The sequence below is a fragment of the Zootermopsis nevadensis genome, unplaced genomic scaffold, assembly GCF_977971745.1.
Source record: "Zootermopsis nevadensis isolate Lab colony 2312 unplaced genomic scaffold, Znev_1.0 Znev_ptg000021l, whole genome shotgun sequence".
Lineage (NCBI taxonomy): Eukaryota > Metazoa > Arthropoda > Insecta > Blattodea > Termopsidae > Zootermopsis > Zootermopsis nevadensis.
In genome coordinates, this window is record NW_028259153.1 from 6,602,625 (window position 1) to 6,619,344 (window position 16,720).

The 16,720-nt window shown below is 41.4% G+C and overlaps 1 protein-coding gene across 2 annotated transcripts; it reads right to left on the minus strand.

Annotated features, from left to right (window-relative positions):
- Positions 1-456: 456 nt before the first annotated feature.
- Positions 457-16,104, minus strand: LOC147873145 (kelch-like protein 10). 2 transcript variants are annotated; one of them, XM_087352495.1, is made up of 10 exons: positions 15,445-16,104; positions 10,710-10,897; positions 9,242-9,493; positions 7,601-7,880; positions 5,727-5,963; positions 4,740-4,912; positions 4,262-4,422; positions 3,513-3,671; positions 2,445-2,652; positions 457-1,033 (listed from the first exon to the last, which is right to left on the minus strand). In XM_087352495.1, the coding sequence occupies exons 2-10, from the start codon at positions 10,892-10,894 to the stop codon at positions 883-885; spliced, it is 1,806 nt and encodes a 601-aa protein (XP_087208621.1). In that variant the 5' UTR covers positions 10,895-10,897; positions 15,445-16,104; the 3' UTR covers positions 457-882. The 2 variants fall into 2 exon arrangements, with proteins under 2 accessions (XP_087208621.1, XP_087208620.1); XM_087352494.1 differs by lacking the exon at positions 15,445-16,104 and adding an exon at positions 13,236-13,560.
- Between the last annotated feature and the right edge of the window lie 616 nt (positions 16,105-16,720).

Below are 16,720 nucleotides of genomic sequence, written 5' to 3' on the forward strand. Positions count from 1 at the left end.
TCCCCTAAACTCAGTGGAAGTTTATTACCCGGACACCGACGAATGGACGTTCGTTGCACCAAAGCTATCTCGACGTGAATATTTTGCTTGCGTCGCGTTCCACGGCTGTCTGTACGCCCTAGGTGAGAACTCTGGACATTCTGAGTGATGCTCCTCTATCATTTTTACAGAACTTGCTGTTGTGAAATGTTTTCCTGGTATTTTTGAGTTCTTGAAATTTTATGAACAGAATTTTCTTCATGTCATCACAGAGTTAGTTTGTCAGTAATTTTAACCCCGATTCGTGGTTTCGATTACATTCTCCACAAAGAACACTTAACTAACTAACTAACTAACTAAATAACATCGCTCAATCTCTTGTGGTATTCAAAGTTACGTATGCTCCATTTTTCACACAGTCGCAGTTTTACAGGTAAATATTTTGTTCTTGTAGCAAGGAAATTTCAGTTTGCCGTGCTGTCATCCCCAAAAAGCTGATGGTTTAAAGCAGTCCCTTCGTAGGCTTTCCTTTTCGTCACTTCTTTGTGTAACGCCGTTTGGAACAGTCCATCTAGTGTTGATATTTAAAGTTAATTTCGCACGCAGTTTCATGAAGCAGACGACAGATGTCAGGCGCAATTTCCTGATGCTACAAGTACGAAAATAATATTTTAACTCTTTCATCCTTTAATTCGTTCCTGCTATTAATATTAACAATGCAACAGGGAATTAATTTTCTTCGTTGTATTTAATTCATTCGTTCCGTTTACGGAATTACAAATTTTAAGAGCGTAACGTCCGTTGGTTAAGACGGACGGAGTGTGAAGCACAGAGACAAATTGATGGAGGAGAAATTTTAAGTTAACTTAAAGTGTTCGCTGTGGTTGTAATCAACCGCAAAAACTATTGATTTTCTAAATCTAAGGTTCTTTTGCGTTTCTCCACTATCAATTTGTCTCTGTGCTTGTAGGCGTAATCGCTTGCCTTTGGTAGGTTCTCGATGACACAAGTCGACATCCCGCATCTACGAACATTCATGTCTGCCACCTGGTGCCTGCAATTTGAAACATTAAAAGTGAAAACAAACTTTCATCGTCCATTAGTATAAACTACACTCAAAACAAATTTTACCACATTTCACTGACAGGTACAGAAAACATGAGATGATGTAACTCACGAAGGAAAGCCTCTTCTACTATAAATAATTTATTTAATAAAAATTTAATAGAAATGTAATTTGAATGTCAGTGCATTTATGTAAAATTTAACAATTTTCTTAAAAGTATCTTTGTGAGTCGTAAAATGTGTTGACCTAAAAATATCAATGTCTTTGTGTAGAATGGGAAACTGCTTGAAGCTAAGGGCACAGCTTCCACCGAAATGTCGTTGCTTATAATTTGTTTCCTGACAACCTTAACAGAAATTCCCCCAATCGGAATTCAATGCACGATTGCCTCACCATATTTCAGAACAGTTCCCACGTGATCTTTCTTTTACTCATGCACATAAAACAGCGGCCATATTGCTATTATAAGGTAAAACATTTTATTACATCGAAGTGGAGGGAGAGGTTATGACTATTTTAAAACGCTGTCAAATGACTTGTGTTCTGGCTAGCGACGTTTGGTAAACTTCATTAAGCCATTAGCTTAGGTCAGAAAAATAAATTTAATCACAATCTTTCTTTGGAGAGATACGCGTGTTTTGTTTGAGACACGCGCCCATGACAATATTTCCCTCTTTAGCAATACATTTTCAAAAAATATTTTGTCCCATCAAAAATAGTTCCGGAGAGGTTCTGCTACACGTAAGACAGACACAAACCAAAATTAACTGAATTTCCGTGGGATTTCTGGCTCTTGCACAAACAAGTATGAAGAAATTTGTCTTCTGGGATGTTTTTGGAGCTCCTTATCAACTCCGTCAACAGATTTCAGGAGACTGAGTGGTCAAACACGCCAAGAGACAGCCATTTGTAAATGAACTTCCATCAGAAATGGGAACAAGAGGCGGTAGGCGTCGTTAAACCTGAAAATGGCCTAACACTTTGACGAAAGCGGAAGATTATGGCGATGCTGATGTGCTGAACGCCAGAAACTTCCTGCCCAAGAGAGTGCCACTGATCAAGGAAACTTAGTCAAAGAGCTTCTTATTAATGCAGTCACGGCTTACGTCTGATTGTCATTTCCTAGTCAATCGCCCTCTGATTTAACCAATCAGCTTGACCGCAAAGTCGCCCTGCCTCCTTTCATTCTACCCCCTTCCTCCCAAACATTTCTCGCGCATTTATTCAAGGCACTGAGTAAGCAGGAAGAACCTCTGAAACGTCGGCCACTTTCTTCGACAGTATCAGCAAGATCGCGGTTATTTTGACCGGAAATGATTCACTTCCTAGAGCTTTTAGAAAGTAACAGTCTGTGATTATACAGCCCTGAAAATTCATACAAAGAAACAAATAAACAAACCATCGATTTTCCTTGTCATCGAAACATGCGACACGGGGGAAGAAGTAGTCTTGTTCATAATAATTACAGATGACGAAGATCATATCGTCGATAACTTCTGCGTTTAAATAAGGTTCATACACGTTCATGGCAGGGATTTCGGTCCACGTGTCTTCTGCAGGGACGTACTTTTCGGTACTGAGCACGTCAGATGTATCGTTCCATCCTCCTGTACATACACACAGACACACACATTCCGTATTAGGTCACAGCATTTAAAGAAAGCTGCGAAAAGGAACTTATCTAATCCCATTCAGCGGGGCCCTTCTTGATATTTGTAACTCTGTCACCTGGCCACTAAATGTCTGGCCTTTATGGAGCCACAAGATTCATTACCTTATTCAGAAAAGTCTGTAGTTGGCCTCATCCCACACAATCTAGTTCCTTAAAAACATTTTAATATTATCCTTCCTTTTACGCCTATGTATCACAAGTCGTATCTTACCTTCAACATCACCAATTATAACTTTCTAGATGTTTGTATTTCTAGTAATTTCGATGTTTAACACTCCGACCGTCTTATAAACGGATTTACGCTCTTAAAATTGGTAATTCCGTAAACGGAACGAATGAATGGAATTCAACGAAGAAAATTCATTCCCTCTTGCATTGTCAGTATTAGTACCAGGAACAGCTACAACTTTATTTTCGTACTTGAAGCAAAGATTGCGAAGGGACTGCTTTAAACCATCGGCTTTTTGGGGATAACAGCACGGCAAAAAGAAAATTTCCGTGCTACAAGAACAAAATATTTACCTTTAAAACTGGGACTGTGTGAAAAATGGGGCATACGTAACTTGAGATACCACAAGAGATTGTGCGATGTTAGTTAGTTAGTTAAGTGTTCTTTTTGGAAGAATGTAATCGAAATCGGGGATAAAATTACTGACAAACTAACTCTGTGATGTCAGGAGAAAAATTCTGTTCATAAAATCTCAGTCACTCAGAGAAAACCAGGAAAACATTTCACAATAGCAAATTCTGTAAAAAGGACAGAGGAACATCACTCAGAATGTCCAGAGTTCTCACCCAGGGCGTACAGGAAGCCATGGAACGCGAGGCAAGAAAAATCCTCACGTTCAGTAAGCATTGGTGCAACGAACGTCCATTCGTCGGTGTCCGGGTCATAAACTTCCACTGAGTTTAGAGAATTGTTTCCGTCTAATCCACCAGCAACGTATATTTTGTCTGTAAAAAGAAATTAGCCATACGACACGAACTGTACACATATTTGGTGTAGGGAGAGGCATTAAACTCGTCTATGCAGAGCACAGACATGGGACAATCCCTACTTAAATTTGTAAATATATTAAGTCCCCCTTCGAGTCACAAAAACATATTACATCTGTATTATTTGAGAGCCAGTTTCATAGTTTGATGGTTGTTTGAATTCACTCCTAGTGCACACTAAAAGGCAGAAGACGACACACAGGGACAGCTTACGAGAGCAGAAGAAACCATCACGCACTCAGAACTTCAAGCCGTTGCAGTCTGTGAAATAACGAAGTCCGTAGCACGGATAAAAGAAAGGGATAATGAAAGAATATTGGATAATGGAGGGAGGGAAACTAAGATCAAGAGCGAAGAGGAATGCCTTGAAGATGTTCGTCTGAAACGTCGGCAGAAGCCAAACGACAGCCATCTTCGTAGTAGCCACCGTGAGAACCTCAAATCCCGCGATTCCTTCAACATTCTTGCGTTCTTACACGCGGACAGACAGACAGACGCCTCGCCTTCTACACTAATTCACAAATTTCTGTTTCACAGGATTTACGTACCATTCAGTGCAGCCGAACTTCCTTTGTATCGCACTGTGTTCATGGGAGCGATCAAAGACCACTGGTCCGTCTCGCAGTCGTATCTTTCAGCCGTTCTGTTATAAATAGAACCGCCCATGGCGTACACTGCACCTCGCATAACTGCCACCATAACACTGTATCTGTAACGAACAAAGTTCACGCTCTGCTATGCTCATTTATTGCTGATTCAGATGCATTTCCTCTCGCAGAACGCAATTGTTCGCTCGTTCGTGTTAAACCACAATTCAATTGAATTAACAAGCAAATCGCATTCTTAAAAACAAAATTGTCGTAAAAGTCCTCCGACCTATTCGCACTTTGCACGATGCTCCTGTATGTGAGTGGTACAATTGTACAGCCCCTGCCCAGATTTGTATCTTGACTAAGACAGCAACTATCAGCTTTTGAAGAAGGACTCTGTTCCTAGGAGTTCCTTAGTTACCAAGCTGCATCTTACCTGCTTTCATTCATAGGCGCCACCTCGCGGCATGTCTTCGTAACAGCGTTGAAGCAGAAACATGAGCTTAAATATTCAAAGCCGTCGTCGCCACCACCGATGACGTAAATGTCGAAACCGACCACTGCCGTGCCATGGCCTGTTCGCGGACCGATCGAGTCGACCCCCTCCACCTGCAGGAACGACAGGTCGTGGCTTTATGTTTCTTTGGGTCATTCGGTCTACTGATGTGAAGTCCTTACATTAGAGTCCATGCAATCAACCACCGGAGCAGAGGTGCAACCCCCAACAGTGGACCGAAATTGCTTCCCCGTGGAGGGAGGCACTCGACAAAGAGCGTGAGAAATTAACTTAGAGGAATGGAGGAATTATGAGAGGCGGAGGAAACAGGGAGACCCGAGGAGAAGCTCTCGTCAAGTTCGACAGACAAACGTAGAATCAATTTCTGATCAACAGCTGACATTTCAGGTTCATAAGATGGCAAAGACAGATGTCGGTGTTTTGGGTTTCATCGACGCAGAGATGGAGGCAGTATGTCCCCCACCGCACCCCAGGCGTTACCACGCAGATGGCCGACATCGACACTGATCAGTGCTTCATTTATTACGTTGAGATCCACTGACGATCAACGATGTCTAAAATCAGCAGACAGGTTGCCATGACAGTTGAAGTAGGACGCTTATTGTAAACGGTATTTAAGGAAAACTTCACATCCTTCGTCGATTCCTATTAGAACTTACATTTTACACGAGACTCAGCATTTGAGTAATTTATTTATTTATTTATTCTTTTTAATTCATGTCTTTGGAGGTTCTCTTAAAAAAGGGTTCACTGCAATGGAAATTAACGAACACGAAATAAAGAGGCTAAGAGGTCCTCGTGATTAAGATTAAATAAACAATTACTTAGTACAAATAAGGAAAAGTAGTTTGTCTCAGAGGCGTCATTTAACAAGGCACGGTAAGAGTATAAAGGAGTTCAACTCACCACACTCCACCGGTCTGCGCGTGCGTCGTAAGCTTCGATCACATCTGTCGGCCTTATGCCAAGACACCCACCAATAGCAAACAGAATGTCCCGTCGGTTTCGCGGGCGGGCAATCCTTGGTGTCACGAATTCCTTGTCGTCCTTCGTCAAACTTTTCACGTCGTCCAGGAATTTGAGCGTCTCCGAGATCACGGGTCTGCACGCAACATTTTCTGTCACGTACGGATGTACTAATACCTGTTGAACAGTTGAATGTGGACCTTAAGAACTTTTTTGGAAGAAATGGAATGTTCCATTGCAGAGGAGACAAGAAATTCACACATAGTTTAGTTGGGAACTCACCGAAATAGACTGTGGTATATACATGAAAATATGTTTTTTGGTCTATGTAACGACGCTCTTAACAAATGCACAGGTTGAGGGGAGAAACGAAAACAAAGTTAAATTGTTCTTAGAGAAAAATATTGAAATGTGTTTCAACCGAAAGTTAAATACTGCAGTAAGGGTTGCATTTTGAGTTACATTAAAAATTGTAATTTGTTTCTCCTCTCCCGTGCGAGATGCACATTCTTTTTGATTCGATAATTTTAATTAATCGTCAAAATTACGTAACATCGAAAGAAAATTATGACAATCAGTCGATTCGAGTTTCAAGAGAGGCAACCTTCTGCATGTTGGTGGTTGGGTGGAAGGCCCATCAACACAACAGCGTGTGATTATGGGCTCGATGTCTATTAAGAGCCATTGCATGTTTCGACCTTAATTAGTCATCATCAGGTGGATCTCTTTAAGTATTCAAAACTAGTAGATACGAATGATAAGTTGTAAAGGCATTTGACGCAGATAATATTTTCATGAATCCGTGCGATTGTTTCACACGTATTCGTAAGAGGTGAGTGGCTGAAATCACAGGGCATTTGACTTAGAGTAGAAACATTTTTTCATCTCGGGTTAAAGCGCTTGACGAAATGGAAGAAGGAATATCATAAGTTGTATGGCTGCTTCGTGAGATTACGTTTAAAATATTAGAATGTTCAAGCTATGAGTTTAAAGCCCCTCGGGTAATTTACTCTTGGATGTAGAACGAAGGCTTCTTGATGAACTTTTCGGATATCAGTTGTCCCTATGTGGTCAATCAGCTACAGATTATCATGCTAAGTGTTCATCGTCTGAGATGCGTGAAATTGTTATAGCAGCTAAGACCCGCTTCTTATGGCGTCAGAAACTTTGGTTAAGTAGAACGCTGCGCCATAAGACGTGATTTATCTGTTGGAGGATTTTCCTATTCAAGCTGAGTGGACGTTTGAATGCAGTTGACGGTGGAATGCTGTAGTTGAACTAAAACGCGTAATGGATCTTAATATAAGCTGAGACTGTAATCAAAGATTGTAGCGCAGACAATGAATAAAAGACGATTATTAACTCCAACCACATTTCTGCATAAGAGATCGAATCGAATATTTGTTTTGCACGTAAACGCGCGTATGCGAGCGTGTTACCAGCGGCATACGACAGGAAGTTACTGTAACCATGACAACTAAGTTAATATGAGGATTTCTGACGCAGGAAATTTTGCGCGGAATAAGGCATTCAAGAAATTGTGTTTTTCACGTTGTTATTGTGAGATTTTAACCAGAATCGGAATGTGTTAACAGATTCCGTTAAAACTCATCAGTATTAAATCTGATGAACATCCGTTTAGACGTTCTTGAGCTGGAAATTCCAATGGACAGACAGACAGACAGACGGGCTTACACGTGACTAAGCGAAAGGCTCACGATTTGCATTAATTAGTTAAGAACACGTGTAAATATGGAATTGAAAATGCGGGTTTCACTTCCGATAAACATCCACGATTTCAGGGTCATACTGACCTGCTCCTTGAAAAACATTTCGTCAAGTAGTCCCAGTCTGACACCCTGCAAAAGGCCGGCGGTGTGACCTTTCCTGTTGTCCGGATCGTGGTTGATCCACCGGAGAATGCACTCCCACACAACTCTCTCGTCCTCCACGTTCAGTTCCTGGGCCTCGATTATCGTTTGCAGCTCCTCTACAGGCAGTTCCAGCAGTTCTTTGCTCTGCCGAGACACTTCCACGAAGTTAAGCAGAACGAAGCGACGAGCGTGAGTGTCGAGGTCGGCGATGAAGTGAGACCTGCGACAGCGAGGGTAAGAGCCAACTCAGAATCGATCTCCTTCGGACTCTGACACATTGAAATACTGAAGCAAGAACTGGATTCTCAACTATTTGCACACCACAGTATTTCGCCTCCAGTTTTTACCTTAACAGTTTGAAGCCCTTATGAACGAGGCTGAGAGCAGACACGAGGAGAGGCAAAGATGATGGATGGTCCATTTAAACGGTGCAAAATAGAAAGTTTTCGGACCCGAAAGTTCCCAGGCAATGCCCGCTCGTCCTCATGATAAGGTTATAGGTTGAAACAAGGGCACGGTATACGCAAGTGAAGAAGGCAGTGAGATGAGGAGTGTAGAATTTAAAACTCTGGCATTAACCTTAGCGAAACGACGTTTTGGTAACTGCGTGTGTTAATCCCGTGAAACCTCGTTTAACCGGACTAAATGGGGGGAACCACGGGTCGGATAATCCGATAAGTCGAAAGAGCGGGGCAAAGGGGAACGTGGTCATGGAATTGAACAAATAAGTAGAGACTCAATACAGATTTTCCTCGTCGGCGGATGATGCGCACGCACAAGCCGACGGCGAAAGTCACTCGTGAGCGCTGTTCGAGGGAGTCCCTGTACTAAAAGAGTGAATTTATCAGTCACTCTGTCCATCGCATGAACTCAACTTCCGATGTCAGTTGATTTGCTTGCTGTGTTGTCATGAACAAGAAGGAGTATGTGTTCATCTTCTACGGGACCCAGCGGGTTGGTCTTTGTCTTTGCCCGATGATAACCAATTCTCTAAATGTCTTGAAGTGTTCATAATAATCAGCAAAATCTGGTTGTGAGGTTAGATCAATGAACTGTACCGCGTGGACATCGATTTAACCACTCTGGCCGGTGGAAATCAATCGCAACCGATCTGGTTGAAATTCGGTCTCTTAATGCGGGAATCGGATAATCGAGGCTCGGTCGTCAGAGGTTTTGCTGTATGCAGAAAGATGTGGGGCTGAATGTTGATTTTGGTGTTGGGAGGATTATGTAAGATGCAAGGAATTCCGCAGGGGAAGAAAGAAAGAAAGAAAACGAAGGAAAGGAATTCGAGAGGAAGACAGATTTAATTATGACCCTGCAATAGATCGCGATTAACGTTCCATATGTTGAAATTAGTCATCTTCTGGTCATAATGACGATCAAAACATATGCAGTTAAACCAGACAATTTAAATTACAGGCACATTAATAACAAAATGCCAACGCTTAATAATTTGCTCAGTCCTCAGTCAGAGGCCTTAATCTCCGACCCGGCACTCGGCTGCTGTCTTTAGTAAAGCTGATTCGCTCCAGCGACGAAGGCTGGCGTCACAGCAAATGACAAATGAACAACAATTACCTTGCGAACTGCATGATTCCGATACAGTTGTCGACGTCCATCGAGTCCATGAGGAAGTCGCAGCAGAGTTTAGGAACGTCCGGTATACACAAGTAGTCAGCCGTCTCGAGCAGCCGACACGCGTTGTCGGAGCGGATGTCCACCTCGCGAAAATAAACATAATCCAGTATGTGGGTCATCATGTCTGAGCTGACTCCGTGGAGGAGAACATCAGTCTCCTCACTGGTGTGCAATTTTGTCGTGAAAAGGGCCCTGAAACGTCGATTTGGAGAAACGGCGAGCAGAAAATTACATGTAATGCGCATAAAGTTTAAGTTTTTATGACTCACGTAGCCAAATAAAAGTATTCTTTCGTCAATGTGGTGGATGAATTTTTGTTACCTGAATAATTAAAAAACTCTCAGAATGTGTACTAATGGGACCGGATTAAATGCGAGAGTTCAAAAGCGGGCGAAAGCTTAAAAGAATTTAACCTAAAAATCGGAAAGCAAGCAGCGAACATTTGAACTATAGAATGGTCACCCTCGTTTCTTACATAACCTTGACTCCTTCAAGAGATGTCTGAGCTTATAACAACTATTACAGAAATTTTAAAGCCAACGCAAATATTTCAACACATCGCAGGCTGTACATTCCACTGATTGATCAGTTCGTAATATGAAATTATTTGTTCTGTCAAAATATTTTCCTGACAATAAACAACTTAAAAGAAAAGCCGATGTTTCTACGAGGCCTTTAAAGTGATGACCAACCAGCAAAGAATTTCCTATTACAAATTAAGGGATTTGCAGTGCAAGACAAACGGAAAGATTTGATTGTCGGAAAACTGTAAAAGGGGCACAGCTCGTAACAAGACGTAAGATACGTCTTTTGGAAAACAGAATCAACGGCTCGTGGTTAAAATTCATTTCTCATTTCGAGAACTCGCCGAGAATTTATTTAAAACAAGCAAATTAACGTAAGCACACATTCTCGAACGATTCTCTCCTGTCAATGAAACATTTCTCACGAACGTCTTTGTTACAGTTTATTTCATACAGAGCAACTCACAGCAGCTCCCAATGTTCCGGGCATTACCAACTTTCTTCTGGACTTTGTCGGTCGTCTTTAAAACGAAGACGTTTTGGAAATGGATTCTATTTCTCCCTACAGATCGATTGACTGTCACCTTGGTACAACCGCACTTAAAAATTATTACAAAAGGCCACGTACGTCTTCTGGGATGTTGTCCCGTAGAAATTATCGGACGTTTCAGAGGTGCTTACTGCCTCCATCATCAGGGAAAGAAGGCAGTAAGTACGTCTGAAATGCCGTGAGATTTCATGACAACGAACAAATAACAAAAGACAATCAGCCGTATAAAAATACAGGTTTCTGCAACAAAGGGATTAAACATTTCACACACGAATTGACGTCTGTTGTGTTCTTAATTCACGTGTTAATAAACCACGTCAGTAAATGAACAAACCTGAAATATTCGCTGTGCATCGACAGAATCACTCTGTGGACTCGAAAGACGCCGCCGTCCTCCGATCTCAACACCGCGTCACACAAGAGGTTCCTCCCTCTCAGCTCGTTCAGACGGACCAAAGCTTTGGTGCACGTGCACCTGACGCCGACTTGGAAACAGCTGCGATGTTGGTTTGACTCCATCTCCTGAAAATCAGTCGATCGCTGTTACAGATTTTTCTTCATACTGACGCGTGTGCACATCAAATGAGAGTGGCTGAGAGGAAACACGGTATTGAGAAGAATATCTGGTCCTGCGAGAGAGTTACTGATAAGAGAATGGTGAAAATTGCGTAATATGGAGCTTTATAGATCTCTTCACTGATTAATAAATTGTAGGCTGTCAGATCGAGGGTGATGAGATGGGCGGGGCATGTAGAACACATGGCAGAGACAAGAAGTACAACTTTTAATCGAAAGACCTGACAAGAAAAGGTCACTTGAGAGTACAATGAGTTGCTGGGATAATATTAAAATGAATCTTAGAGGGTGGAGAATGAAGGCGTGGATTGTCTTCATCTGTTTGTGGATGTGGCTTAGAGGCGGGGTTTTATAAACACGGACATGAAACTTTAAGTTTCATAAAAGGCAAGACATTTGATAACCTAGGATAATGTTAGATTCCCAAGCAGGGCTTCGGTTCGATGGACTCAGTTTGTTTCTTTGTTATAGAAATGTCTGTCGAGATCCAACACAAAATGACAAAGATCTAAATGTGACTAATCTAACTAACTAACTAGAAGGCTTACGGAACCCGAAGGTTCATCACCGAACCAACCAAAGCCCTCCATCAGACCCTGCCCTCTGCTAACAAAATCCAGTCTCCTTCAACTCCTATCTCCCATAGATCCCGCCTGAGATTATCCTCCCATCTACGTCTAGGTCTCCCCAGTGGTCTCTTCCCCTCAGGCTTCCCAAATAGTGGACCCAACCAACCAGATGGCTTACGGAACACGAAGTTTCAACACCGAACTAATCAAGCCCTCCATCAGAACCTACACTGGGCCCACAAAATCCAGCCTCCTTCAACTCCTATATCCCATAGATCCCGCCTGAGATTATCCTCCCATCTACGTCTAGGTCTCCCCTGAGGTCTCTTCCCCTCAGGCTTTCCAAAAATTCCCGGTGCACACCTCTCGCCCCATCCATGCTCTCCACATGACCCGCCCATCTCAGTCTTCTTGGCTTAATCACCCTGAAGATGTGACTGATTTAGGCAATATTAAGTCATGCCGCGTGTTTGTCATTACTCGCATGAACTTAAATCTCCTTATATGTAAACTACGTAGACATTACGTATAAAATATCAGTGTAATCTATAAAGTCTTAGATGACTCTGCTCTGGTGAGCCGATTTTAAAAATTTAGGAAAAAATATGCCATAGAAATTGCGTGACTTTTGTTGCAGAACCAGGCAGTTAAATAAATTTTGCAAAAAGAAGTTTACACCATTTCATAAGCATAAAATTTTCGAGTTCTTCTCTCTCTGTACAACTAAAAGTGCTTAAGAGCTTACGTGATTAAGGACTTTCCTGCCTAAGTTACACATTTATATAAACCAAGAGCACAAAATGTATTTTAAATTTATCAAACGAACGCGAGAATTACAGTTGGGAACAGTCACAAAAGATCAAATTTGTTCCAACGCATGCGTAGATCAGGCCTAGATCACCGAACTCACACACTGCAATGAGCAAGATATTCTACGAAAAGTCGATTGGTACTCGGCTCTTCAAAGAAAATAGCCCACTTCCTTTGCTGAACCAGAAGGTTCATCATCGTATTCACAAAATCCCGCCACCGAGGTCTATCCTGAGCCAGTTTCATCCAGTTCACTCCATTGAGACCCATCTCCCTAAGATCCATCTTAATGTTATCCTCCTACTGACGCCGAGGTCTTCTCAGAGGTCTCCTCCCTTCAGGCCTTGTAAACACTCAACTCACCCTAACAACATCGGGTGAGGAGCTCGTCATGCATTTTCTCTATTATCTGCTCCACTCCCGTTTTGGGTCCAAACATCTTCCTCAACACTTTGTTCTCAGAGACCCTCAGTCTATGTTCCTCCATCAAAGTGAAAGACCACGTTTTGCACCCACAAATTCTTTGCACTCAATAATAGCAAACATTCCCCGGATTTAATCTGCTGATGTAGGGAGATAATGAGAGGGAGATTAGGCTTTTAAAACCGAAATAAAATTTCTTCAGAGTTCCCTAAAACGCTTTAATAATGTCGATGTATCAAGAGATGAAAAGTGTTAGATTCTGGGATACGAAACACGTTTAATTTCTTTAAAATTGTAAAATGTTGATTGCCTACTGGAATATTCTTTCATTATAAATGTTGCCGTGAACAAACAAAAGTCAATCTAATGTCACTTGAAACTGAGTTAGAAAGAAGACAAGTCTAATTCTCTTACACGAGTTCACAAATGCAGATGAAAACATGAAATGTGATGAACATTAATAATAAATAGGAATCCCTTACCTCAAACTTTGTTCAATTGTACGAGACCGCGACGTCCACCAGCAATTATCAATTTAATCAAAAATATAATGGAGAGAGTGGAGGACAGTTTCACAGATTTCTTAATAATTCTTATATAAGATAAGAACTTGTGATATTCTAAAAGGTTTTTAACAGCACAAACTTATCTGCTCTACGACGCACTTCTTCTACAAGCGATTCACAGCTCAGCTCTTTCCGCAATAACGAAAGCGGATTGTTGACGGCAATAATGAAACACAACAATGCCAAGTAAACAGATGACGTAACAATCAGTTTCTTGGGTAAAGGAATGGAGTGCAATACGGTTCATTCATTCTATTATACTTCATGTATAAGAAACGAGAAAAGAGCCTTATGGCATGCTCAGCCAACATTGTTGCAGGTGTGGGTTAAAAATTCCAATCATTTTTCTTGCATTGTTATACACGCAGGAGTTCACGTAAAGGCTGACTATTGTCGGTCCATATTTACACATTGTTGGTAGTTGAACAAAATTACTCTAACTTATAATTTGGTTACATTCAATAATTAATTCTAAGTTCTTTTCCTATAAGAAGAGAACGCATTTAAAAATAATGAGAAGATTGCAATTTCATTGCCCTTATTTAAAAATAACGCCCGGTTTCATTTTACTTGATTAATTTTAAAGATGATTTTTGAGGGGCCCGGGCGCTGGGTCAGAGAAAATGTTTCCTTCGTTCGAACCCCGGCAAAGATGTTTTCTGTTGTTCGGACAGCGACCACTAGGGACGAATGGCGCTAAGGCAAATTCTGTTCTTGTTCCTGGGAAATGATTCGATTGACTAAGGTCACAAATCCGAAAACTGTCTGAGACCCAGAAGATGAATTTGTAAGGACCTGTTGTATTTCCTCCTTAGTGAATACTGCGGACCCCTCAGGAGCTCACAACGGCGAGTACGGGGAGCGGGGTTTCCGGGGTACCCAATGTCGGGGGGTATAGCCAGGGAACCCAGTCTCCAGGCGACATAAATATGGAGACCAGGTCGTCCAGGTTGGGGGTTGGGCGTGGGGCTAACAACCCCACCTCGTAAAGAGAAAGATGTTATGAAACCTCAAGGAAAGAAGCCGGATGGATTTGTGGACAACGGACGGGCAACGATTTCGGAAAAATGTGGATCTAAATATTGGGATTTGGAATGTCCTGACGCTGTAGCGACCAGGAGCTGTAAATATCTTACTGGACCAGCTCAAGAAATACAAAGCAGGAATAGAAATGAGGTGGACTGTGAAAGGCATCTTGGAATAACACGGCTTTAAAATATTCTAAAGTTGTGATGACAAGAAGAGTTTGTTCGGTGTAGGTTTTGTGGTCTCCCCAGAACTTAAACATCTGGTGATAGGGTTCACTCCTATTAGTTCAAGACTTGCAATATTAAGGATCAAAGGAAGTTTTTTAATTATAGCATTGTAAATGGTCACGCCCCAACTGAGGAATCCTTGGATGAAGGGAAGGAGGACTTGTATGATGCATTGGAGAAGGCATATGATGCATGCCCGAAGAACGACATTAAGATAGTATTAGGTGACTTCAACACTCAGGTGGTATCTACCTACGATTGGCATGCACAGTAACACCAATGACAATCGATCAAGATTAATCTTTTCTGCAGCATCACGAAACATGATCGTGGGATCCACTCTCTTTCCTCACAGGTAAATCCGTAAGAGAACAGATGGTTCCTCAGATGGTACCACATTTACACAAATCGATCACGTACTTATCGATGCAAGGCACATGTCAAATCTTATGGATGTCAGATCGATTCTGACCACTTCCTTGTGATGTCCCGTGTACGAGCAGGATTATCAAATGAAAAGAAAGCAATGGTTGGATCTTGGAGAAAGTATAATATAAACCTCCTGTACACCCCGCAGGTTTCTGAGCTGTATAGTAAAAGACATGCACAGGTTTTTAGAATATCACAATTACTTGTCTTATATAAGAATTATTACATTACATTACAGACACGTATTTACGTCAGATTCTCCGGAAACGTGGTTCCACTGTCAACTTTTTTTCTAGTTCTTATATAATCATGAAATGCTGAGAAATGTTTTTGCTTAATAATTTGATAATTCATTTATATATACATAAAAGCTAACACATATTGCAACGTTAACTGTATGTTGGAAACAAAATATCTGAATTTAGCAGTCAGTTCATTACCTTATTTTTGTATTAACTTATCACATCAGATGTTGCTGTTTAAATTTTATGGTTTGTGATTTTGTTTTGTTTAGCTCTCCAACGCTGTCACCACCTCCAGCATTACGTAACATGGATGAGAAGACAGACATGTTACAGGATTCCTGCGTTGGCTGCCCTGATATAGAGCTGGCAATCCAAGCTGCCATCTAGCGTAAGAAACTGCTACAGACTTCATTCTAGCAAACACCGCACGACGACCCAACAGATTCCACTTTGACAAAGACTGATTTACGTTTGATTCACGCAAGAAAAGGACAAAGAGACAGTCATCTGTTTCCCGTATATTTATTACCACAATACGAACACATCATTATTCAGGGCATCACGTGGTAGCCGCACTGTCATGAACGAGGATGTGGAACCGAGTCACTGCGATGTAATGCACCACACAATGAGTGAAACCGTGTTATATCGGCATAAAATGTATATTTCACATAGACCAGGTGCACTATTAAATTTACATCAGCAGATATTTTTGGCTTATCGGTTATAGATCGTGTTCAATTCGACGCTTTATATGCTAACATTTCAATTCATTTTAAGCCCATTAATTACTAAGCCATTAATTTCAATCGCACGCATATAACTGCTCTGGTAAACCCGCACAACATAACAGATGACTGTCTTCTTCTAGGATGCGTTTTGACTTTACTGCCATCTACTTCCATCTTGTAGCGCTCCTATAGGGCCATTGGTAAACCAAAATTGAATGTAGACCTCGATAGCCAGTCGGTATTAAAGTAAACTACTATTCTATAACAATCAACCTAACCACACTCTCCCCCACGCTCTTCTGTCGCCAGTTTCCAATAAACAACTAATCAGTAAAGAATAAAAAAACAATGTTTACAACGCATGGTTTTGTGTTTATGTGAAACCTGAAGAAAGTGTACACATTATATCGCAATTCGTTTGTGTTGTTAATAAGACCAATAAGAACAGAATTAGGTATTAGTCAGTGAAGAGATACGCCTGTTTCTTCATTACGGAGCATGTAGGTGTCTCTACCAGTCGCTCAAGTTACCACAAGTCTTTATGCAGTTTCTAATAGTGTAATGGGAATGGGCCTAATTCTGTCTCACTAATGGCAGTTCTCGGCCTGATGCAACACTGTACAGTAGCCATTTGGTACATTTCATCTTGTTATATCTCCATCTGTCTCTGTCTAAGTCTCGGAAACTACGCACCTCCCGTTTGCCCATACTAAATTGCTCTCTGACATTTGATGTTGCCT

Coding starts and splice junctions, on each gene's coding strand:
- LOC147873145 (XM_087352495.1), bottom strand. CDS start 10,894: ATGGAGTCAAACCAACATCGCAGCTGTTTCCAAGTCGGCGTCAGGTGC. Junction 2,653..3,512: donor TGGCTTCCTGTACGCCCTGG/GTGAGAACTCTG, acceptor GTGTATGTACAG/GAGGATGGAACGATACATCT. Junction 1,034..2,444: donor GATGACAAGGAAAATCGATG/GTTTGTTTATTT, acceptor TTCAAATTGCAG/GCACCAGGTGGCAGACATGA.